This window comes from Pan paniscus, chromosome 7 (assembly GCF_029289425.2).
Source record: "Pan paniscus chromosome 7, NHGRI_mPanPan1-v2.0_pri, whole genome shotgun sequence".
NCBI classification, from domain to species: domain Eukaryota; kingdom Metazoa; phylum Chordata; class Mammalia; order Primates; family Hominidae; genus Pan; species Pan paniscus.
Genome location: NC_073256.2, coordinates 111,471,625 through 111,498,148, shown reverse-complemented (window position 1 = coordinate 111,498,148; position 26,524 = coordinate 111,471,625). Strand labels below are relative to the sequence as shown.

At 40.0% G+C, this 26,524-nt stretch overlaps 1 protein-coding gene across 2 annotated transcripts in view; it reads left to right on the top strand.

The window, feature by feature from the left end:
- Window positions 1–26,524, top strand: part of CDH17 (cadherin 17) — a 67,678-nt gene that overhangs the window by 29,737 nt on the left and 11,417 nt on the right. For both annotated transcript variants that reach the window (XM_034966347.2, XM_055116737.2), the window contains 5 exons: window positions 2,891–2,967; window positions 4,890–5,081; window positions 13,027–13,271; window positions 16,276–16,406; window positions 18,967–19,206. In XM_034966347.2, the coding sequence (XP_034822238.1) occupies window positions 2,891–2,967; window positions 4,890–5,081; window positions 13,027–13,271; window positions 16,276–16,406; window positions 18,967–19,206 (885 nt within the window). The remainder of the gene's footprint in view (window positions 1–2,890; window positions 2,968–4,889; window positions 5,082–13,026; window positions 13,272–16,275; window positions 16,407–18,966; window positions 19,207–26,524) is intronic.

Sequence of the window (26,524 nt, the reverse complement as noted above, 5' to 3'; positions counted from 1 at the left end):
ATTCTTGCTTTCAGACTGAAAGGACTCTACTGTAGGAAAGTGGAGGAGAAGAGCATCTTTCGGAAAGTTCTGTCTTACCCTAACAGCTTCTAGTTGGCCGTTTGACAGTATCAGGAGACATTCTTCCCTATACTCCTTATACAATTGCAGAGCAAGTGGTTCTTAATCTCTGTTGGGTCACAGGAACCTTTGAGAATCTGATAAAAACTATGCATTCTTAATCAACTGCACACATTGTTAAACAAATGTGCACAGACACACAAAATACCTGGATTCAAAGAGAGACTCATTTCAAGGGCACTCAGACTCCTAGAAGGTCCTTTGAGTTAATGCGTACTAATCTTCGATTACCATATAATTCAGTAATTGTTCTGCTGGCAGGCACGGATGACACAGGTATGGAGAACAAACAAGAAACGTTTCACACTGTGCTTCATGTTTCTGTCTTTTACAGGGATATTGAGATACTAGGCAGAAGCCAGGTTTAGTAGGGCCCTAATGCGGAATGTTTGAAACCCAGTAATTTGACAAATATTAAGGCCCTAATATTTGTCTAGCATTATTGTAAGAGATAGAACAGATGTAAGTATAATAAATCTTCCCTATTCATGACGAGCTAACAATTTCACACTATCAGCAGTCCATTCTTTCAGCAGTTATTCTGCATTTACCTATTTGAGGCACCATGCAAGGTGTTGGGGAGACATAGATGATTCTGTCCTCAAGGAGCACTCATTCTGGTAGAGGAGATGGACACGTGAGTCAGTAAATTGCAAGGAACTGCACAAGGTAGCCCATGAAGGAAATAAGTGACTCAGTGGAGGGAGAGAACAGGTACAGCTTTCTGGAAGAGGTATTTCTGAGCTGGGCTTTGAAGGATGAATATGACAAGTTACAAAATCATGTAGGGCTTATGGGAGGGTGGGAATCCATGTGGAAATACATGAGGACCTGGAGCAATTTGAAGATAGAGTTTAAAGTGGGAATCAGATTACAAATTGTTTATTTGCATGAGTACGTCTATAGAAAATATGGACCAGATTATAAAATATATTAAAATACGTGTGTGTTGATATAACTAAACATTCAACTGTGCACTACAGAAAACTAGAGACTAGGCTATAATTAACACAGTTTTACATAAAACCAGGGAAGGCCTTTTACCCAGAAAGGCCCACTGCTGGTCAAACGAGGTGTGTGCAGAGCGGCGAGCCAGTGGGTTCTGGGTCTGGGACCACTCCAGTCTTCAGCCATTCTTGTTGTCTACAAACGTTCTGAGGACCAGCCTTAATTTCAATCAATATCCACTTGGTTGTAATTGGATTGTTAATAGATTCCGTCCCTGGGATCATGTCCAGTGCATTGAGCACCAGCTCTAGAGTTAAACTACCTGGGAATATTTGTCAGGATCCCAGCAGGAAGCGGAGGCTCCCTTCAAAGAGTTTAAAGAAGGGATTGTTTGCAAAGGTTGTGGGCAGGGTTAAGGGAAACCAACAGGAGGTGTGAAGCACAGTAAGCAGTATTTTCTGCCCTAAAACCTGAAGGAGCCAGGGAGGGGAGCATCCCCCAAAGGAGCAAGGCCTGTGCCTGTCACTAGAAGAGGGCTGTTGGCAACGGGGGCGTGACACCCCCAGCTACACTCTTCCTGTCCTCCCTCCAGTCTCTTGCCACGCCTCTTAGTGGCAGAACCCAACTGTTACCCTCAGGGTGAGGATGTACATTGATGCAGTTCATAAGGTCAGCCCCTTGGGCTACAGAGCACAGACAGAGGAATGGATGGTGGCTGCAGAGGGCAAAGGGAACCTCTGGGTTTGAATCCTGGCTCCATCACTAGTTAGTTGTGTGACCCTGGTTAGGTTACCTGAACTTCTCTATTCCCTGGCTTCCTCATCTGTTAATTAAATGGGAATGACAGTAGCACCTACAACATGAAGTTATCATGAAGATGAATGAGTAACTCGGGTAAACAATACAGTTGCTGCTATATAGAGGCCGCTAACAACTGTATTATGATGAAATAACATCTGTTCTGTTATTCACAGTTTACAGATAAATTGAGTGAGGCACCCAAGCTCTCACATACATGCTAAGTGGCAGAGTCTTAACCATTATACAGTGCAGTGCACCATGGTTAGAACAACAGCAACCCAACAAAGAACCTGTCATTTTATTTCTTGTTCTCTCTCCCCCAGACATCCTGTCCCCACCTGCACTCCACACACATCTGGAATCTAGCTGAAGCTGCTGTGTGCCTAGGTCTTGGAATTGTGAAACCCATCCCTGAAAGCCTGGGTGATTTCTCCAGGATTCCAGGAGCTACCTCTGTCCCCACCTTGCTTCCTGCAGGCTGGGTAGCCAGACTCTTGTGAACAGGCCAATGGTGCCAGTTCCTCCCTTATTTAGATAGAAGAGAGCGGGCCCTTGAACCTCCCCATCATAGTAGTAAGAGCAGATGTAGGTTGGATGTGTTCAGAGAAGGAGAGACAGCCACTGGGATGCTCACAGAAGGCTTCCTGGAAGGACAGTTTTGCTCTGGACCTTGAAGATTACATAAGTTTCACTAGTCAGAAAAAGACTGCTTCACAAAAGGAAGCCATCCTGCTCAGGAACAAACCTTACCTAACTTTACTTAGGAGGACAGCAGGTGGACAGCAATGAAAAACCTAGAAAAATCTCTCTTAGATCTGTCTTTAGCCACCCTGCCCCACACTTGGTGACCACTTGGGTACAGGTGGGAAACAGAGAACCCACTCTCTGCACAAATTGCATGTCAATTGCAAAATTGTGGCTATGGGGGTCACTTCACTTGCCAAGTATTTTCTTGCAGATTTCTGATATTAATGCATGGTTTTCAGTGAAAATTTCTATGACACATGACTTTGGTTTTCAGATTTCAAGACCCTTTGTTTCGTGCAAATCAACGTTATTGATATCAATGATCAGATCCCCATCTTTGAAAAATCAGATGTGAGTAGTTGTCATTATTTGTTTTTTCTTTACTTTATTCATTTTACTTGACCCTTTCTTCTGGGATAAAGACACAGACAGTAGCTAGGAAAAGTGCCAGACTTAACAGGTAACCTTGGTCAGTGCACCAATAACCCAGATGCCATCTTCAGTGGAACTTTTTGGGGAACAGTAACATTTACCATTGTAGGTGTCTGGGAACATTCATTTATAAACTCCTGCCAATAGCTCATTTATTCCAAGGGCTGCTTAGAAACAACAACCACAATCTTTGTCAAATTGAAAAAAGTTGAATGGCGGCTTACAGTTTGTCATTATATATTTTTTTGTGTTAGGACAATAAATAGATTTACTGCTAGGTCTCAAGCATTTTTAGCCAAAAATTTAATATTTGGAATATTGGCAATTTAATTTGTAATAATTGGGTAAGAGAAAGGGAGAAGAAAAAATTAATCTCTGACTTAAGCCAAAGAAAAATGTGCCCAAGAAATTTGAGAGAATTAGAACTGGACAGAAAGAAAAAAGTCAATTTAGAACCTCAAGAAAAATGCAAATTACTGTTTTCTTGTCATCGATAGGGCGTTCAGACTTGGTGATGACTTTATCATTGTTTCCCTAAGGAGGGAAGTCTCTATTTTGAAGGAGCAAGAAGCCTATTTGACTAGACTGTTATGTTATTTTTGAAGTCAGTTATGAGGCAGCCCAGAGCCCTGTGATGATGTTCATAAATCAAAATAGGGACAAGCCTGCAACAAAGAAGGGAATTGATTTATGAGGGGGCTAGGGGTGGGAAGAGGTGTGAGTGGATATGTCTTGTATAACAAGCACTGAGGTTCAGCAGGCATCAAATAACCCATTTCTTCTCAGCCTCCATTCTCTTGGGCTTTTGATCCTTTCCTAACTTTGTGACCTCCTCGCCTTTTATCGAGACAGTGTTTTTTAGATTGAGGGTAAGAATCCTGCACTTGAGGTCTCAGAGCTTAAATACTTATCTGGCTACAGAGAGTGAACCTGCTTGTTTCAATGCTGTGGTCTTCTCTTCTGAGACCTACTTATAACCTTCTTTAGGATCATGATGCCAAGAGAGATAATCTGGGGGATTTTCAGTGGAGTGGGAGATGGTCTAGACCAGTGTTCAAGAGCATAGGCTTTGGAGTTGCACAAACATGGCTTTGAATCCCAATCCCTTTGACCCACTAGCTGTGTGACCCTTGGTGGGTTTTACTTCTCCAAGCCTTTGCTCCTCGTAAGTGGAGATGGTAACATAACTACTCCGTAAGGTGTTTTGTTGATTTTCTTTATTGAGCACTTACTATGTGCCAAGAATTTAGGAGCTTTACATGCATTGTCTCCCTTAACACCCACAGCAAACATGAAGTAGGTTCTATTACTATTGTCTCCATTGGACAGATGATGAAACTGACACTTAAAGAAGTGAAGTAACTTGCTTCAAGCCACTCAACTAATAAGAAGCAAGCCTACAATTCATATTCAGGCTGTTTAACTCCAAAGTTCAAGCTTTTAATCAACCTCTATTCATTGGTTGATTTAAGAATTAATTAAATAATGTATATAAAGTGCCTACCACCTGATAGATACTCAATACATGGTGGCTATTTATATCATTACTACTACAATAATTAAGTTATTAAACAAATTGGATATGGGAGGGGGAATTTGTTTTAGAATCCTACCAGTAGCTCTCTGAGATATTGCGTTCTTTGGTACAATGGATATCAGCTCATGAGTATGACTGATGTTAAAATCAACTGCAATATATTCATCAATAGGAAAAAACATGCCCCATGAAGATTGATGCAAACCATGACTTGTGTCTATTCTGAAACCAGAGAGATAAGTTTGTCCTTTGGCTTTGATGACAGCAGACCTTCTCATTGTTTCCTTCTCCATTTTCTCCTTAGTATGGAAACCTGACTCTTGCTGAAGACACAAACGTTGGGTCCACCATCTTAACCATCCAGGCCACTGATGCTGATGAGCCATTTACTGGGAGTTCTAAAATTCTGTATCATATCAAAAAGGGAGACAGTGAGGGACGCCTGGGGGTTGACACAGATCCCCATACCAACACCGGATATGTCATAATTAAAAAGGTAAATACCCCATTTATTTAGTATAATTTGTCTTTGTTTGTGGGTTAATTTACTAATGACAGTGTGAAGACCTATAAGCAGAGGTGATGTATTAGCAGCCATCTCTCAGGCATGGTGATGGGTTCCTGGATTCCTGGATTCCTCTTAGTCGTTCCTGTCTTCCTGACAGATGGAAAGTCAGGATTCTAGACCTGGCTCTGTTGCTAGCTAGCCAAGTAACTTTTGCAGGGAGGTAATGTCATATAAAATATATAAAATGCAGGATGAACAATTTTTTAGTATAAGTGTGTTCTATGCAATATTTGGGATGCACTTATACTAAAAACTTGTTTGTTATTTATCTGAACTTCAAATCGAACTTGGTGTTCTATGTTTTTATTTGCTATTTGCTAAATCTCGCAACACTGTTAAGGTCTGGGAGTGGCACTCAGGGTCTCGCTTTCACTTCCCTCTTTGCAAATGTGAGAAGTTGGGTTGGATGACCCCATGGGCCTTTTAGGCTGTAAACCCTTTATTCTAATGTGCCAGGCAGAGATACCTTTTGAATAATGCAACTGCTGGGTCTCCTTCCAAGGTTTAATAGACAAGTTTCTTTTTAATCCCCCTCCCCGCTGCTTTACTTTCACCTTTTACTGTATTGCTAAGCCCACGGGCTCTCATTCTGTCTCTCCCTCTGTAAGGACTGGATAATCTGGAGTCGAAGTCTTAATTACCTTGGTTCCTGTCTCTTTGTACAGGATTCTCCCAACCCTCCCTCAATCTACTCCTGTCCCCTGCCATGTATACCTGAATCTTGACTCTTTTCTCTGTGGCTGCCTCATCTGTGTTTAGAGCATGTCATGGGTTTACCAGATGACTCAATTGGAAGCAGCACTCAATGCCGTCCAATGTACTTACAGTTAAGATACTTTCCTAGGAAAGAGAGTGAAACCTCGCTGTTAAAAAGGGCCAGAGAGAATCTGCAAGGGTGGCTAATTGTTTAAGGTTTGCAGTGCAGTGTGCTGGAAGCTGCAAAAGAAAGCTCTGGAGTACAGTTTTGAGCCAGAATAAAAGAAAACTGAAAGAGGCTAAAAATGAAGACAAAATAGAATAATTTCACAGAAAATGGACAGAAGCACAGAGAAAAAAGCACTAGTGCTGAAGCAAGCCCTAGGACAGAGCCTTGGAATTGTGATCCTATTGTTACCAAACATTCCAGCTTGAACCAAGGGCCCCTGCTGCATTTCAGCAGAGAGGTTGCTGTGGACCAGCTCAAAGCCTTAGCCTTGTGTGTGAGTCTGACATTTGGAAAAGGTACCATGACAACCTCCCCTTGTGCTCACAGCAGTCTGCATGGAGAGAGAATACCACAGAAAGAAAGGATAAAGGAAAGGGCAGTTTTCAGAGCTTGCAGTGGGTTGGTGTGTTCCTTTGCAGGTGACGGGGGCAGCTTCCTTTTATCCTTTTGCAGGACCAGAGCTCTCTAGGAATCTAAGGGAAGATAGAGGCCCATCCATCCCAGTATGAACAAGGCCCATATGTCATCTTTTTTTGAACAGCAGTTTAACTTGGCCATTTGTGGTTAATGGGCCCTTTTAGGGAGATGTTGGCACCTATCTCAATGATTAGCTGTGGGTGAGAGCTGTAAGTATCCTCCCTCACAACCTGACACGAGAGGTATGCTACAGTAGAGTAGGCCTCTGACCAAACTCTTTGTCACATCCTTACTTTATATGTGGTTCTATTTCAAGTGTCTATTATGTCTCCTGGCATATATTAGAGGTTCAATAAATATTGCTTGACTTAATGAATAAATGAATTCTGTCCCATATACAATTATGAACAAGCAGACACATAGGTGATCATCGAACCTGTGCTTTAGGCCTGTGACATCCCAGCTCTCTGCCCCTTGGGCACTGTGATAACTGTCCTTGAGCAAGTGGATTTGTTCAACCATCCAGAGGCAGGTGATAACTGGCAGAACAGAACTGAGCCCTGGAACTCTGCAGGGTACAATCTGCTGGCCAGGCCAGATATCTATACTCCTGTTCACAATGACTAAGGGATACACTATACTCGTAACCAAACAGCACATCTTTTTTTGAGACAGATGCAGTGCCGCAGTCATAGCTCATTGCAGCCTCAACCTCCTGGGCTAGAGCAATCCTCCCACCTCAGCCTCCTAAGTAGCTGGGACGACAGGTGTGTGCCACCACACCCAGCTAATTTTTTATTTTTGTAGAGATGGGGGTCTCCTTATGTTGCCCAGGCTGGTCTTGAACTCCTGGGCTCAAGTGATCCCCCTGCCTCAGCCTCCCAAATTGCTGGGATCACAGGTGTTTGAGCCACTGTGCATGGCCCAAAGTGCATATCTTGGACACCACTCATATCACCAAGAAAATTTATTTGTAAGATCACTTTGCTAATTAACAAACCTTCTAGTTCTAATTGAGATAGTGTTGGCTGAAGGACTATCATAGCTACCTCTGGGATATAGATCTCGGATTAGGTTCTTTCAGATGCTAAGCAACAACCAACCCTGGGCTGTGGATTCTTGATTAGGACACACCAAATGTTAGCCAATTCCCCACTAGGATATAGAATAAAAATATAACAAATGTATGTAGCCATACTATTTGTTATTGAAGTATTTTATAGACTATATAATTTGGTTTTTTATGTATGGCTTTGTCTTCTAAGTCCTTGCCTATTAAGCCATCAAGGGACTACCACTGTTCTGAACCACTGTGTTAATAATTTTTAAAAGTTTAAGTTTGTTAATCACAATTATATCATTAACAGTTCATCTGAATTACAAATGTGCTAATCACAGGTAAAATTCACTGAGGGACTCATACGTGGCAACTATAGTTTGTTTGCATAAACTCTCTTGCTTCTCCCACTGATTCTGAGGGAGGCAGAAATTCAGGCCCACAGCAAGGTACAGTCAGGCCTTCTGGTGATGGCAGAGCCGGGAACTTGACTCCAGGCCTCCATCTCCTCTCAGGAAATAATTTCTGTGAGTCCTGGTGTTGCCACTTACTAGCTTGTGGCCTTGACCAAATGATGTAACCTCTCAGGCCCCAGTTTTCCAATCTGTAAAAATGGGTAAAATGGTAGCACCTTTCTAGTAAGGATGTTGAAGAATTAAATGCAAAAGTATGTATATAGTTCCTAACACAGAATCCAGCAGGTTGCAAACTTAAACACGTGGCATCACTTGATTCTAATTAATTAGAGCTAGGATTCTACCTGTGGACAGGTATGCTTTCCCCTGTTGCCTAAGGGGGCCAAACTTGCCTAATTCAAGAGTCAAATGGTGCATACTGAGGACTGCGGCCTCAGCCTCTCAAGGGGAAAGCCTGGAAATGAGTAATTTTGGCAAGTGCCCAAAGCAATCCTTCAGATTAAACAACTGTCAGAAATGCTCCCTGCTCTGTATTTACTTCTGCCCAAGCTCCAGCCTCTCGTGTGCTTGGTTATCATGCTCTTGGGGCCAAACGTGTGTCATGAGCAGGAAAGCTATTTCTTTGAGCCCTGCCTGGCTCAACAATAACTCTCCTGAGATCCTGTTTCTTGAAATTCAGGGTTCTGCCTTATTTTAACTTGCAAATTTTGTCACTTCTCTACTATGGCTGATCCTTTTGAATTCTCAGTTCACTAGCTATTTTTAACCAGACCAAATGTCATCTGGAAAACTAATGTGCACACTTTGATATCATCAGTGATCGCTAGTGAAAATTGTAAATATCCCAGTCTCAACCCCTCTCCTTCAGCATTTTCTTTGCCTCCAGGTTGAATCTAAATCACTAGATTTGACCTTTCAGGCAGCTGTGTGCACAAAAGGAATCGTGGTATGAGCAGGTTTTTTCAGTTAACTTGAATATGTCTTGCCAGATTGGACTGAGGCCATTCCAAGAGGCAGTGACGGGTCTCTTGACTTGGCCTCATAGTCATATCCCCAGGTCATGAAACACAATGCACATGGCCGGACAAGGCTTGTTCTTGGCTCAGCTCTGCTGATTACCATGTGCTAATTTAGCATCTTCCATTTATAATGATTTCTCCAGAAGATTTGGTTTGATGTTTTTCCAGGTGTGGAAGTTATGCGGATAGAATCCTCAATGGCAGGCTGCTGCTTTTCATTTGTTCTTCCATCCAGTGTTTAGGGAACACTGACACTGCCTTCTAGCTAGTCTTCCTGCCCCAGTGTGGATCACCTCGAATCCATCCCCCATGCAGCTGCTCCTGGAGTTATCTTTCTAAGACACACATCTGACCTTGTTAGTCAAGGATGAAGTTCCAACTCCTCAGCTCGCCGTACAGTCTTGTCTTTCCACTGTCAGCCTTGCACGTTCTCTTCTGGTAATACAGGCTGCTTCTCATTTGCACACACAGTGTCTCATTTCTTTAAACCATTGCCTCTGGGGCCACAGTGATGGGATGAGGAAAAGCCAGGGAGGGTGCTTAGGACCTGCTTGGTGGTGAGGATGGATGCATGTGCTCTGACTGAGCATATGGACAACTGTGCTGCCTGCCTGGGCCCGGACTTTGCTGGGCTGGATAGGAACAGAGAGCTGTGTGCTTTGTCCCCATCACAGGCTCATTCTGGGAGCTGCTGCCTTCCTGCTTGGTCTACTAGGCTTTTATCTCAACTGGACAGTTCTGTCATTCCCTGAGACTGGGTGTGGGTCCTGTGAGTGAGAAACTCCAGCTTGTTCTCCCCACCTCTACTTCAGGGGGAGAAGCCCTAATTGAACCGTGGACCACGTGACGTGTATTGGACCACGTCACGAGGTCGACGAGGGCCAGGCCCTGCAGACAGTGGGTGCTTATCACTATGAACAACCTCTTTTTTCACACTTAGCTGGCTTACATGATTTTATCTCTTATATATTTGAACAAATTTCAATTGATTCTTCTATCTCAACCCTGAGTCTTCACACACAGTTCCCACCCTTCTATGTGAAAAATTGTCCCACAGCACTTATGAACTAGAGAGTGAGTCATGATGGTGTGTGTTGGTGCATGCATGTGGGAAAGGGGATTCTGGAAGGTAGGGATGTTCTCCAGAATCTCCTCTCCATGGAGGCCCTCAAGGACCAGGCCTTCCTGGTCTTTGTAGTTCCTGACCAGCCCGCTGTGGGCACTATGTGTCAGGGAAGAGATGAGAAGCAAAGATGAATATGAAGCAGTTCTTCTTCTCATGGAGCTTAGGGTCAGTGAAGATCTAAAATACATCAACACTTAGATCTATTAGGTGCTATGAGACTGCAGAGGATGTGCAGCTTGTCAGTTTGAGGATGGAATGTAGGGATCAGGAAGCCGACACAGAGAAGACAGCAGTAAGCCCACTCCTGAAGAGGGGGAGTACTCTTGGGTAGCCCTGTTAAATTCTGCCTCATATGAAACCAAAATTGGTTTCTTGATGTTCATTCCTGGTTCCATCTGGCATGTCCTCAGCAGATCATCTGTCATCTCTGTTTCCCTCTCCCATCCTCCATGAGTTTAAAATCTTTGATTTGGGGGCTTGAGTTTTGAGGCCCTTGGAAAATCATTTCCCATAAAAAATGGAAATCTCTATGTAAGCATTTCTCAAGCTGTCACCTGAGAACGTCTTGGGAGAATCAATACATTTCTGTTGAATAAATGAAGTGTCCCACAGTTAAATAAATTTGAGGACTTCCATGTTCCAGTTCCTCTTCTAAGACATATTAGCGTAGTGCAAGCTCTGGTAAGACCTGCAGAAAAGACTCTTTCATGGCTCTGTAATCATTCTGAGAAGGTTTTTGCTGACACTCGATTGAGAACCACTGCTATGAAAGTTTGTCTTGTTTATAATTGACAAATAAAAATTGTATAGGAGGACAACATGTTTTGAAGTATACATACATTGTAGAATGACTAATTAGAGCTAACTAGCATCTGCATTACCTCACATACTTATCACTTTTTGTAATGAAAACACTTAAGATCTACTCTCTGGATTTTAAAGTACACACTACATTGTTGTTAACTATAGTACCACGTTGTAAAATAGATATTTTAAACTCATTCCTTCTAACTGAAATTTTGCATGCTTTTACCAGCACCTCCCCAATCTCCTCACGCCCCAGCTCATGGTAACCAACATTCTACTCTCCAAGTTCAACACCTTTAGATTCCACATACAAGTGAGAACATGTGGTATTTGTCTTTTCATGCCTGGCTTATTTCACTTACCATAATATCTTCTAGGTTCATCCGTGTTATCACAAATGATGGAACTTCCTTCCTTTTTAAAGCTGAACAGTATTTCATTGTGTGTGTGTGTATATATATATGTGTGCATGTGTATGTATGTATGTGTATATATATGTATGTGTATATATATGTATGTGTATGTATGTATGTGTGTATATATGTATGTGTGTGTATATATATATATATATATATGTGTATACCACATTTTGTTTATCCAGTTGTTTGTTGTTCGACACTTAGGCTGATTCCATGTCTTGGCTATTGTGAATGATGCTGCAGGGAACATAGGAGTGCAGATATCTCTTTGACATACTGACTTTATATACCTAGTAGTGGGATTTCTGGATCGTATGGTAGTTCTATTTTTAATTGTTTGAGTTTCCTCCATACTGTTTTCCACAATGGCTATTGTAATTTACATTCTTACCAACAGTGTACAGGGTTCCCTTTTCTCCACATCCTCACCAATGTTTGTTTTTTGTCTTTTTGATAAGTCATTCTAACAGGTGTGAGGTGATACCTCATTGGGGCTTTAATTTGCATTTCTCTGATGATTAGTAATGAGCATTTTTTTCCACATACCTGTTGGCTATTTGTATGTCTTCTTTTGAGAAATGACTATTCAGGTCCTTTGCCTATGTTTTAAATAGGTTGTTTTCTTGCTACTGAGTTGTTTGAGTTCCTTATAAATTTTTTATATTAATCCTTTTTCTAATGTGTATTTGCAAATATTTTCTCCTGATCTGTAAGTTGCTGCTTCACTGTTTCCTTTGCTATGTAGAAGCTTCTTAGTTTGTTGCAATCCCATTTGTCTATTTTTGCTTTTGTAGTGTGTGTTTTTGGGGTCACACCTAAAAGATCATTGCTAGGCTGGGCATAGTGGCTCACGCCTATAATCCCAGCATTTTGGGAGGCTGAGGTGGGTGGGTCACTTGAGGTCAGGAATTTGAGACCAGCCTGGCCAACATGGCAAAACCCCCGTCTCTACTAAAAATAAAAGGGTGAGTTTCCTCTATCTCGTGAGATGGTTTGCCCTTCTGTCATAGGATAACACAGCACAAAGTCCTCAACAGATGCTGGTGCCATGTTCTTAGGCTTTCCAGCCTCTAGAACTGAGAGTCAGATAAACTTCTATTCCAGCCAGGCATGGTGGCTCATACCTGTAATCCCAGCCCTTTGGGAGGCCAAGGTGGGCAGATCACTTGAGGTAGGGAATTTGAGACCAGCCTGGCCAACATGGTGAAACCCTGTCTCTATTAAAAATACAAAAATTAGCTGGGCGTGGTGGTGGGTGTCTGTAATCCCAGCCACTTGGGAGACTGAGGCAGGAGAATCACTTGAACAAACCTGGGAGGCGGAGCTTGCAGTGAGCCAAGATCACGCCACTGCACTCAAGGCTCAAGGCTGGGTGACAGAGCATGAGGCTCCATCTCAAAAATAAAAAATAATAAAAAAAGATCATTGCCAAGACCAATGTCAGAGTTTTCTTCTATGTTTTATTCTAGTGGTGTTATAGTTTCAGGTCTTATATTTTGTCTGTAATCTATTTTTAACTGATTTTCATATATGGTATGAAATAGTCTAATTTCATTCTCCCACATGTAGATATCCAGTTTTTCCAATATCATATATCGAATATATGAGAGTTTAAGAAGGATAGGGAATGAATCTTTTAAGGGAGCTAATCACCCCAAAATTAATTTTCTCTCTTTCTCCTACACAGCCTCTTGATTTTGAAACAGCAGCTGTTTCCAACATTGTGTTCAAAGCAGAAAATCCTGAGCCTCTAGTGTTTGGTGTGACGTACAATGCAAGTTCTTTTGCCAAGTTCACGCTTATTGTGACAGATGTGAATGAAGCACCTCAATTTTCCCAACACGTATTCCAAGCGAAAGTCAGTGAGGATGTAGCTATAGGCACTAAAGTGGGCAATGTGACTGCCAAGGATCCAGAAGGTCTGGACATAAGGTAAAGGGCAACAGTGCTGGGCAGGCCTGGCTGCGTGGTCACCAAAGCCAATGGGGAGGAGGAGGAGGAGCTGGCCTGCACTGACTCCAGGGCTGACCCTCACAGCATACCCAGCAATGATGAAATTGGCTTTGGTTTAGGAAGCTGTCAACACCCTGGGGGCATTCCAAGGGATGGTGGTTCATCAATAACCATCTAGGCTCAGACAAGTGGGAAGCAGCATGAGGTTCCATTCTAGCCCATGAGCTTCAGGTCCCAGCTGAGAGCTGGATGGTTCAGGAAGTGAGGTTCACCTCTGAGAGACTAGAATAACCAGGCCCCGTGTCTAAGCCAGTTATCTAGGCTGGGGTTTAGGAAAGGGTTCCAGCCCTAAAGGTGTATTGGAGTTCTAGACAGAGACCAAAGCCCAATTGGACAGACCATGCCAACTTACAGGGCTGAGGGAATCTTCTGGATGTAGGATACATAGGTTCCTTGGCTCCAAAGAGCTGATCTAGGGCACCCCTGGAGAAGCTGGTGCTCTGGCTGAGGTGGCTAAACAAAATGTGTAAATATTTCCATCTTAGCAATTCCTTTTTTTCAGTTCAGTAAGACCCACACAGATTTGCCTTAAAAAGTACAATGATGATTAATTTGCTTAAGAAATATATGTTTGTATATATCTGTATAATATCTATAAAATCTTTAAGATCATGTAGTTAATAAGACTTGAACTCAGATCTTTCGCTGCTGTTGTACATTACACCTCCTGTCTATGGCATAGGAAATATTTCAGCATGACTTAAATCATGCGTGTGGCTATGAATGGCAGACAATTCCTTAAGTTTCTCTGAACATCTGGAGGGAGTCTTGCCTCCCATTGAGCTGTCCTTCAGGCACTTGGATTCATTTCTAAGACCTTTATCTGATCATTGAGAAGCAAAGTCACCACCTGCAGTTTTACTCTAACTACTTCTGTAGTTTTATAGAGAAGAAAGAACAGTAGGGGATATACTCTATGGTTTAGTGTAGATACTACTGGGTCAAAAATTATGAGAAGACACAAAATGTTTTTAATCTTTATACCATTTATTTAACAAAAGTTCCTATCTTCTTCATGAAAATGCTATAAAAACCATTGGTCAAAGACGTGAATAAAAAGTTTATCAGTGGGAAAAATAAAGGCATGTAAGAAAATTACTGTGATGAAACAAGGAAAGGATACATATACCATTAAGTTGAGGTCAGGAAGAGGAGGTTAGCAAGGGAGACTGAGAAGAGGTGTTCTGTAAGGTACAATTCCAGAAGACAAGTGAAGAAAGTGTTTCAGGAGTAAGGAATAATCAATAGTTCAGACATGAGTAATAAGTCTGTTAAGAATTAAGGATGACTCCAGTGTTGGTCTGAGTAATTTAATTCTCCAGCTCCACAAACTTAAAATCTATTAGCACCCAATGGATTTGAATCCAATCCTTCAGCAAATATTATAGATTCTTTTATTGAAATATATTCAGAATCCACCTGCTTCTCCCTGCTTCCAGCCTGCTCCAAGGCACCACCATGTCTGTTCTGGATTCGTCCTTGCCCCTGCCATCCCCCACCCCACCCTGAATCTACTCACTGAATTGCAGTCAGTGACCTTTTAAAAAAGTCAATCAGATCATCTGACTCCTCTTTCAAAACCCTCCAAAGCATTCCATCTCTTTCAGGATGAAATCCCAAGTATAAAGGGTTTCATACTCATTACCCATATATATAACCTAACACAGTGTTTGGCATATGGAATATACTAAAAAAATACATTGTGGGAAATTAACACATCATAATTTTTTAATGATTCTCTTATCCTTTGATATGTAGGTTGCTTCCAGTATTTTTTATTATAGAAAATGTTTTAAATAGATGTATGCATGTAATTCTTTTTAAACTTTGATTAAATTGGGTTTTTTTAGGTAGCATTTCCAGGAGTGAAATTATTTGGTCTAAAGATATGGACATCCTCATGACTATGATGTGTTGCTTTTTAAAGGACTACCATTGGTTTTCCTGTGGTTCTAGTCTTGTCTGTCTCAACTTCATCTTCCAAACACCTACCAATGAGCTCTGTTGAAAGCACAAATATGGCCAGGTCACCTTCTTGCTTAAATCATTGGCTGGCTGCCCATTGCTTCTTGTGATCTGGCTCTTCAAATCTCTGTGGCTTCACCTTTTGCCACCTTCTGCTTCCCATGTATACCCCAGCACTGCTGAAATGCCTGACCCCACACTCACCATGCTGTTCCTTGGCCCTTGGTGCTTTATCTCACACTCTTCCTTCTGCTTGAAGCGTCTTCTTCTTGCCTTTAACATCTACTACTTCAGAGAGACTTTGCTGATTCCTGTAAACTTCTCTTGGATTCCATAGGGCCCCCTCTGTTGTGTTTACCACATTTTATTGGAATCAACTGTTTATCTGTCTATCTCACTTGCCTAAGAACACCTTTTTGTGACCTCTTCCCTTGGCCCACTGCCTGATCTTCCTCAGCACTCAATAGATGTTTGTTGGATGAGGAATTCACTGTGTTACCAGGGTCTATGAGTATCCACCCATCTCGCCCAACGTTTCCACCACTGGGTGTTCAAATTTTCTAGATGGGTGGTTTGCTAAGAGGTTTTAAAAGATACTTCCAGGTTACTTTAATTGGAATTCTTTGATTGCCAGAAAAGTTTAACTACTTTCCCCAGAAGTTGTGAACTATACCCTTCCTAATACAAGCACAAACACCACATTGTAAGGATGAACAAATCCTTTTGAAGACAGATGAAATGCAAATAAAGCATTAATAATATGAGATAATAGATCCTTTAAATATGTTTTAAATAATATACAAGTAATGCTGATAATGATAATCTCAGCATTATCATTTGTATATTATTTACAACATATTTAAAGGATGCACAAACATATTTAGTTGATGCACAAACTAGCTTCACATTTTCATGCAAAGTAATGCAGGCTTTCTTTTGCTCTTTTCATTTGATGAAGCTATTCACTGAGGGGAGACACAAGAGGTTGGCTTAAAATTGACCACGTGACTGGTGAGATCTTTAGTGTGGCTCCATTGGACAGAGAAGCCGGAAGTCCATATCGGGTACAAGTGGTGGCCACAGAAGTAGGTAAGCAAAAAAAAAAAAAAAAAAAAGGAACACAGATTATCAGAAGATACATGGGTTGAAATGGGAGGGAGGATGAGAAAACTGACAGGGCCAAAGCACCAGAATATCACAACCTTAAAGCAGAAGGATGAGAAGGGTACAAAATATAAGGGAGTGCTCATATCTTCCTTTTTTTTTTTTTTTTTGAGATGGAGTCTTGCTCTGTTGCCCAGGCTGGAGTGCAGTGGTGCGATCTCCACTCACTGCAACCTCCATCTCCTGGGTTCAAGCAATTCTCCTACCTCAGCCTTCCGAGTAGCTGGGATTACAGGCACCCACCACCATGCCTGGCTAATTTTTATATTTTTAGTAGAGACAGGGTTTCACCATGTTGGCCAGCCTGGTCTCAAACTTCCGACCTCAGGTGATCTGCCTGCCTCCACCTCCCAAAGTGCTGGGATTACAGGTGTGAGCCACCACGCCCAGCCCCTTTGTGGTTTTGTTAAAGGTGAAAAACACCTGTGCCCCCAGCAGGGCTGCTGCTCACTCTGTGGTTTCCTGTAGGGGCTATGGCCTCTTCTAGAGAGTTCTGTGTCCCTGGCTGAACTACCTCCCTTCTTCCAATGTGGTTGTGGGTTTCCCCCAGGAGCTCTGAGTGGAATCAAACCACTGACCTGTTCACGTAGACCACCATTTTCTCCTTCAGCCTTAAATTGTAACTCTCATCCTTTTTGAAGCAGAAAATGTTTTATGAAATGTTCTCTACTTTGATGTGTGTGAGAATCCCCGGGGAGCTTGTTGAATATAGACACTAGGAGTCCACCCCTGGAGTTTCTGATTCCATAGGTTTGGGTGAACAAGGGTTATCTGTGTTTTGTCGAAATCAGGTGAACTTTTGAAAGGAAAGACAGAAAAGCCCAGGATGTTTGAGCCATTCCTGTGTAATCTTTGTATCTTATTTATTTTAGTTGTGGTGATATATATTGCCTGCTGGCTCCAACTGTGGAGTTCCAGAGAACTTTTTTAAAATAAAAATAAACACATAGGAATAGTATGTTTACCCAATAATAAGCCTGGCAACTAAAAAAGAGTTTCTTTGCATTTTCATGGAATTTTCAGACATACAAGTAGGAAATCTGTTGATCCAATGTTGACCAGTCTCTAATTAGCTAGTAAATGTATCTGGCAGGTTTACCAAAAAAGAGACTTAAACAAATTACTCAATAAATATGTTTTTAGACTCCCCCCACCACAGCCCCCCCAAAAAAACTTTCAAAATGTGAGGGCCAGGGTTGAGAGCTGAATTGGAGAAGAGAGACAGGAATCATAAAAACGGCCTCTGCATGTGGAAAGATTAAGAAAAACAAAATTACTTCAGTCAAGTCAAACCAAAAAGGGTAGAATGCAGAACCGTGTGCCAGCTTGGGAAGGGTGTGTGTGAATGGACAGGCCCTCTGCTTCTGTCTCTTGCTTGAGTGCAGCACATTCCACTATCACATTGTATACATTTAACTCTTGATTTAAAACCTCCCAGTGAAGCAGCAGGCAGGTTCTGGCTGAGCCTTTATGCTGTGCACACCCCTTTCTCATACCATGGGGATCAGAACTTCACTCTGGATGTGTCCCAAGAGTTTCTCACATTCTAGAAGTTTCAGAAATCAAAACCAGGGTCCAAAACCCTGTTCTGTTTTTAGTTTTTGGCACTGACATGATATAAATAGATACAATAACTTCGAGAACACAGTGGCCTTTTCTTCTTTGGTTAAGTATAGCCATGGACATAGACGATGTTGAGAAGAAAAGCAAGAAAACAGGGTTTACTGGAAATGAGCAAGAAAACATTACTGGAATCAAATAAGGTCAGAGTCAGAAGTTGTAGAAACAATGTCTGTGATTGGTGTTGAGGAGGACATGATAACAGTCAGTGTTTACGTTGCACTGACAGCCCCATACTGAGCACTTAGTGTAATAACTTACTCCTCATACAACACTATGAGGTAGGTGCTATTATTGACCACATACTGTGAACGAGGAAACCAAAGCACTGAGAAATTAAGTAACTTGCCCAAGATTACATAGCTACCAACCGGTTATGCTGCAGATCCAAGTTTTTTACTCCTATCATATAGTAAATAATGTCTGTGGAGCCTTTTACTATTTTCCAGAACATTCACTCATATGTGGGATTCTTGCAAAGCCACACAGCTGAAGAAAATAAGCTTAGAAAACTCTACTAACATGCCTAAGGCCTGCTAAAGAGCAAGTGAAGGTGTGAGTGCTAGAGTTAGACCTCTTGGATTGAAAACCTCTCTGCCTTGGGCAAGTTACACAACTTCTGAGCTCAGTTTTCACAATTATTTTGAAGTAATATATGTAAAATATTAGCACATATCTCTTAGTTATTATTATGATGGTAAGACTTTTTCACCAGTAATGAAACTAGGTCTTTGATTCTAAAAGCTTGTCGTCTTTCTAGCATCTCAGTGTACCTAACTCCTTGAATTTTAAAGAAAGGGAAATCTTTCTTATTAAGAGGAAAATGAGTGAACTGATCCCATGTTTCAATCATTCAATTCCTTAGGGGGGTCTTCCTTGAGCTCTGTGTCAGAGTTCCACCTGATCCTTATGGATGTGAATGACAACCCTCCCAGGCTAGCCAAGGACTACACGGGCTTGTTCTTCTGCCATCCCCTCAGTGCACCTGGAAGTCTCATTTTCGAGGCTACTGATGATGATCAGCACTTATTTCGGGGTCCCCATTTTACATTTTCCCTCGGCAGTGGAAGCTTACAAAACGACTGGGAAGTTTCCAAAATCAATGGTGAGTTGTCAGAAATACATGGAAAAAAACACAGATGGATGATGAAAGTAGGTTTTATTTAACTTGGTGGGTTTGCTGTACTCAGCAAAGAGCTTTCTTTCATGCTTCAGGAAGGAAGTTCATGCTTTGGAATCTTGTACAGGGAAGGACTCCAGAGGGGAAAAAGCCCCAGGATTTCAAGGGAGGAAAGATTATGACCACACAGCATTCCCTTGGTGTAGATGAACAGTTGGATGTCCTAAGCATCATTTGCAAAATTTTCAATGACAGATGGAAAGCAGATTTTATAGAAATTTTTAAAAACTTTGAGATATATATATTCAAAGTATACAATTTTATGAGAATTGATTACATGTAAATACCACTGAAGCCATCAGCACAATCAAGACAATGAACATTTCCACCACCTCCAGAAGATATTTCATGCCCTATTATAATCTCTGCTTCCCACCCATCCCCTCTCCCCAGGCAACCATTGATGTGCTTTCCATTACTATAGTTTTCATTTTCAATAATTTCATCTAAATAGAATAGTATAGTATGTATACTTTTTTTGGTCTGGCTTCTTTCATCTCAGTATTTTGAGATGTATCGGTGTTGTTACATGCATCAGTACCTCATTCCTGATTATTGAGGGGTAGTATTCCATTGAGTGACTATACCTGTTCACCTGTTGATTGTAACTCCAACTTTTGCTATTACAAAGCTGCTGTGAGGATTTGTGAACAAATATTTTGTAGGGACATACATTTGCAGTTTTCTTGGTTAAATACTGAGGAGTGGAATGGCTGGGTCATATGGGAGGTATATGATTCAGTTGTTAAGGAAAGGTTGAACTGCTTTCCAAATTGTTCTTAACATTTTACATTCCCACCAGTGTGTGAGAGGTCCAGTTGCTCAGCATTCTCCCAGCACTTGCTGTGCTCAGCCTCTTTAATTTTAGCCATTCCAGTGGGCGTGGAGTAGTATCTCATAATGGTTTTATTTGTATTTATCTAATGACTAGCGGTGTTGAGCATCTTTTCATATGCAATTTGCCATCCATCTTCACTGGTGAAGTGTCTTGTTAGATATTCATTTTTTTAAAATTAGGCTGTTTGGATTCTATTGCTGAGTTGCAAGCATTTTTAATATACATAGATGATGTGCTTTGTTAGATATATATCTTTTGTAAATATTTTCTCCCAGGCCATGGCTTGTCTTTTCATTTTGCAAGTCTTTTAAAGAGCAAATTTAAAAATTTTGGTATCTATTTTTTTCATGTTTTATTCATGATTTGTATGTTGTGATGCTTAAATTTTTGCCAAACTTAGGGTCCCTAAAGTTTTCTGTTTTTTTCATTTCCCAAATTTTATAGTTTTAGCTTTTGCATTTAGCTCTATGCCTTTTTAAGGTAATGTTTGTATAGGCATACCTCATCTTATTGCACTTTGCTTTATCGTGCCCAATGGATCTTCCATTTTTTTATAAAATGAAGGTTTGTGGCAACAAAGTCTCTTGGTGCCATTTTTCCAACAGCATGTGCTCACTTTGTATCTCTGTCACATTTAGGTAATTCTTAAACTTTTTCATTATTATATCTGTTATGCTGATCAGTGATCTTTGATGTTATTATTATAATTATTTTGGGACACCCGGAGCCATACTCACATAAGACGACAAACTTAATCTGTCAATGCGACGTTGACGTACGTTCTGATGCTCCACAGACTGGCTGTTTCCCCATGTCTCTCTCTCTCCTTGGGCCTCCCTATTGCCTGAGACACAATATTGAAATTAGGCCAATTAATAACCTTAAAATGGCATGTAAGTGTTCAGGTGAAAGGAAGAGTACACATCTCTCACTTTAAATCAAAAGTTAGACGTGATTTAGCTTAGTGAGGAAGTTATGGTGATAGCCAAGATTGGCCAAAAACTAGGCCTCTTGCATGAAATGCTTAGCCAAGTTGTGAAGGCAAAAGTTATTGAGGGAAATTAAAAGTGAACCTACAGTGAACACAAATAATAAAAAAGCAAAATAGCCTTATTGCCATTAAGGGAGAAAGTTTGAGTGGTCTGGATAGAAGATTAAAACAGCAACAATAGTCCTTTAAACCAAAATCTAACCTAGAACAAGGCCTTAACTCTTCAATTCTGTAAAGGCTGACAGAGGTGAGGAAACTGCAGAATAAGTTTGAAGCTAGCAGAGGTTGATTTATGATGTTTAAGGAAAGAAGCTATTTCCATAACAAAGTGCAAAGTGATGCAGCAAATTGATGCAGAAGCAAGTAATCCAGAAGATCTGAGATCCTTAATGAAAGTGGCTACACTAAACAAGCTTTTCAATGTAGATGAAACAGCCTTCTTTTGGGAGACAATGCCATCTTAGACATCCATAGCTAATGAAGTAAATGCCTGGCTTCAAAGCCTCAAAGGACAGGCTGGCTCTTGTTAGGGCTAATGCAGCTGGTGACTTTAAGTTAAAGCCAACCCTAATTTAGCATTCCTAAAATACTAGGGTCCTTAAGAATTATGCTAAATCTACTTTGTCTGTGCTCTGTCAATGGAACAACAAAGCCCAGATGACAGCACATCTGTTTACAGCATAGTTTACTGAATATTTTAAGGCCACTGTTGAGACCTACTGTCCCCCAAAAAAGATTCCTCTCAACATATTACTGCTCATTGACAATGCACCTGGTTACTCAAGAGCTCTGGTGGAAATGTACAAGGAAATGAATGTTGTTTTCATGCCTGCTAACACAGCATCCATTCTGCAGGCCCCAGATCAAGGAGTAATTCTGACTTTCAAATTATTTAAGATATACATTTCATCAGGTTATAGCTGCTATTAGATAGTAATTCCTCTGATGGATCTGGGCAAAGTAAATTGAAAACCTTCTGGAAAAGATTCACCAGTTTAGATGTCATCAAGAACATTTGTGATTCATGGGGGGAGGTTGAAATATACACATTAGTAGGAGTTTGGAAGAAATTGATTCCAACCCTCATGGATGACTTTGAGGGGTTCAAGACTTCAGTGGAGGAATCACTGAAAACGTGGTGAAAATAACAATAGAGCTCGAATTAGAAGTGGAGCCTTGATGATGTAACTGAATTGCTGCAATCTCATGATCAAACTGGAATGAATGAGAGTTGCTTCTTACAACTGAACAATGTGTTTTGTTTGTTTGTTTGTTTTTGAACAATGGAATCTGCTTCTGGTGAAGATGCCATGAACATTGTTGAAATAACAAGCAAGGATTTAGAATATTCCATAAACATAGTTGATAAAACAGTGGCAGTGTTTGAGAAGATTTACTCCAATTTTTGAGAGATGTTGTCTTGTGGGTAAAATGCCATCAACCAGCATCACATGGTATACAGAGGACTCTCTCATGAAAGGAAGAGTCAATAAGTGCAACAAACTTCATTGTTGTCTTATTTTTAGAAATTGCCACAGCCATCCCAGCCTTCAGCAACCACCAACATTGAGACAGGAAATGATTCGCAGCAAAAAGATTATGACTCATTGAAGGGTCAGATAATCATTAGCATTTTTTGGCAACAAAGTACTTTTAAATTAAGGTATGGACATTTAGGGTTTTTTTTTTTTTAAGGTATAATGCTATTAACAGTCTAGAGTATAGTATAAGCTGTTATTTCAGTAGAAAAACAAAAAATCTGTGTGACTTGCTTCACTGAGCTATTTGCTTTATTGCAGTGGTCTGGAACCAAACCCATATCGCTGAGATATGCTTGCATAGGGGGTGTGGTAAAGACCAAAGTTTATTGTTTTTAATATAGCTATCTAACTGTTCTAACACCATTTGTTTAAAACATCCTTTTTTACATTGAATTATCTTAACAACTTTGGCAAAAATCAAGTGACCACCTATACATAAATCTATTTCTGAATTTTTCTGTTTCATGAATCTGTTTCTATTTTTATACCAATAACACATTGTCTTGATTGCTGTAGCTGTATAAGGCTTGAAATCAGGTAGATTGATTTTTCCAACTTTGTTCTTTTTCAAAATTCCTTCATTCTAAGTCTTTTTCATTTCTGTATAAATTTTAGAATGTAGCCTGTTCCTTTCTACCAAAAAAATCCTGTTGAGATTGTGTTGAATCTACTGGGGAATCTGGAGGAGAATTGATATATTAAGTCTTCCAATTCATGAACATGGTATATGTCTCCATTTATTTAGCTCTTTAATTTCGTTCAGCAATGTGTTTTAGTTTTCAGTGTATAGTTCTTACAAAATTTTCCCTAAGCATTTCATATTTTTGATATTTTAAATATTTCAATTTCTAAATATTTCTAGATATAGGAATATAATGATTTCTGTATACTGATCTGTATTCTAGAGGCTTGCTGACCTTATTTAGATTTCATAGATTTTCTACATAGACAATCATGTTGTCTGTGAATAATGGCTTCTTCCTTTTCAGTCTGTATGCCTTTTGTTTATTACTGGCTGAAACCTTCAGTGAAATGTCAAATAGAGGTAGTAAGAGCGGAAATACTTGACTTGTTCATGATCTTAGGAAGAAAGCATTTAGCCTTTCACCATTAAGTATGATGTTAGCTGTAGGTTTTTTATTGTAGGTAATCTTTATTAGATTTAGGACTTTGCCTTTCATTCCTATTTGTGAGGGTTTTTTTTTTTCTAAATTGGAAATGGATATTAAATTTTTCAAGTGCTTTTTCTCCATGTATTGACTATGTGGCTGATTTGATTTTTTGGGCCTATTAATTGATGCATTATTATCAACTTTTGAATCTAAAAATCACCTTATTCCTGGGATAAAGCCTATTTAGTGATGAAATATTACTATGTTTATGTATTGTTGGATTTGCTAAAACTTAATTTTTGCATCTATATTCATGAGGGATGTTGGTCTCTCTCTATATTTTGCCTTGTATAATGAGGAAGCATTCCACCTCTTTATCTTCAATTATCTGGACAAGTTTGCATAAAATTGGTATTATTTCTTCTTAAAGTTTGAAAGAATTTGCCAGTAAAGCTATCTGAGCCTGGTGTATTTTCTTTTTAAGAAGTTTTAACTACAAATTCAATTTTATAGATATAGAAAAATTCAATTTATATATTTCTTTTTGGTTGAGCTTGTACCTTTCAAATGATTCATCTATTTCACTAATATAATGTATTGATATAGTTCATATTTTTATTAATATCTGTAGAATATGTAGTGATATCACCTCATTCTGATATTGGCAAATTATCTTTTTTCCGGATAATCTGGCTATAAGTTTTATTGATATTTTCAAAGAGCCAGCTTTTGGTTTCATTGATTTTTTTTCTGTTTTTGTTTTATATTTCACTGGCCAGATCTTTATTATTTCCTTTATTCTTCCTACATTGTGTTTTTGTTCATGTTCTGTTTTCATTAAGGTGGAAGCTGATGCCATTAATTTGAGATCTTTTTGTTAAACAGGCATTTAGTTCTATAAATTTATCTTAGGTGTCACATTAGCTGCATTTTTTTTTTTAATAGACAGGGCCTCAGTCACCCAGGCTGCAGTGCAGTGGTGTGATCATGGCTCACTGCAGCCTTGAATTTCTGGGCTCAGACGATCCTCCTGCTTCAGCCTCCCAAGTAGCTGGGACTACAAGTATGAGCTACCACACTTGGCTAATTTTTTATTTTTAAATTTTTTGTAGAGATGGGGGTCACTCTATGTTGCTCTGGCTTGTCTCAAACTCCTGGGTTCAAGTGAGCCTCCCACCTCAGCCTCCCAAAATGCTGGGATTACAGGTGTGAACCACCATGCCAGGCCCACAAAATTTGATACATTGTGTTTTCCCTTTAGATTTCTTTTGTGATTATGTGTTATTTAGAAGTGTGTTATTTAGTTTCCAAATATTCTGGGAATATTTCCTATACCTTATACCTTTCTAACTTCTAATTTAATTACATCATAACCAGAAAACATGACTAGAATACTTTTAAATTTATTTAGACATTTTTTCTTTCAGTACTTCAAAGGTATTTCACCAGCCCCCCCTTTTTTTTTTTGAGACAGTCTTTCTTACTCTGTTGCCCAGGCTGGAGTGCAGTGGCACAATCTCAGCCTCCCAGGTTCAAATGATTCTTGTGCCTCAGTCTCCCTAGTAGCTGGGATTACAGGTGCACACCATGATGCCCAGCTACTTTTTGTATTTTTAGTAGAGACAGGGTTTCCATGTTGGCCAGACTGGTCTCAAACTCCTGGCTTCAAGTAATCTGCCTGCCCCAGCCTCCCAAAGTGCTGGGATTATAGGCATGAGCCACCGGGGCTGCCCTGCCCACTATGGTTCTTCCTTGTTCCATTGAATGTTTGTTTGTATTCTTTTTTCTCTGGGTGCTTTTAAGATATTCTCTTATTACTTTTAAGTAATTTGATGTTCATATTGCCTTGATGGTGTTTTATTCATTTTTCTTGTTCCTGAAGTTTGATGATCATCTTGGATCTGAGGATTTGGAGTTTTCATCTAACATGGAAAAAATATTAGCCATTGTCTTATCAAAAATGTTTTTCTCTCCACTATCTTTCTTGGCTTTCAGGAATTCGATTACACATGTATTAGGCCACTTGAAGTTGTCTCAAAGCTTTTTTTTTTTTTTCTATTTCTTTTTGGATAGCTTTATTTCTATATCTTCAAGTTTACTGTTTTTATCTGCTATATTCAATGGCTATATTATAGCCATTAATCCAACCTAGTCTATTTTTATATCAAACTTTGTAGTTTTCTTCTATAAATTAACTTGGGTTTTTAAAATGTTCTGTATCTATCTACACTTCTCAGTCTTGTAGCTTCTTGAACATATAGAATATAATTATAACTGTTTTCATGTCTTTTCCCACTATTTATGTAATATGTATAATTTCTGGGTAGGCTTCAATTGATCTTTTCTCTCATAGGTCATATTTTTCTCTTTTACTGAATGTCTGGCAATTTTTTATTAAATGCCAGACATTTAGATGCTGAATATTTTGTATTCCCATAAATATTCTTGAACTTTATTGTGAAATACAGTTAGATTATTTGGAAAAAGTTTGATGCTTTCACGTGTTGCTTTTAAGTTTTCTTAGATAGGGCCAGGGCAGCATTTATTCTAGGGCTAATGTTTTCAAACTTGTGAGGTGAAGCCTTCTATGTATTCTACCTGGTAGCACATGAATTATGAGATTTTTAGCTCTAGGGACCAGGAATGATTCCTGGCTCTTTGTGAGCGCTGTGTTCTCTAATCTTTTTAGGTGGTTCTTTCCCCAGCCTTGAGTAGTTCCTTCATATATATATACACTGATCAGTACTCAGCTAAAGCCTTA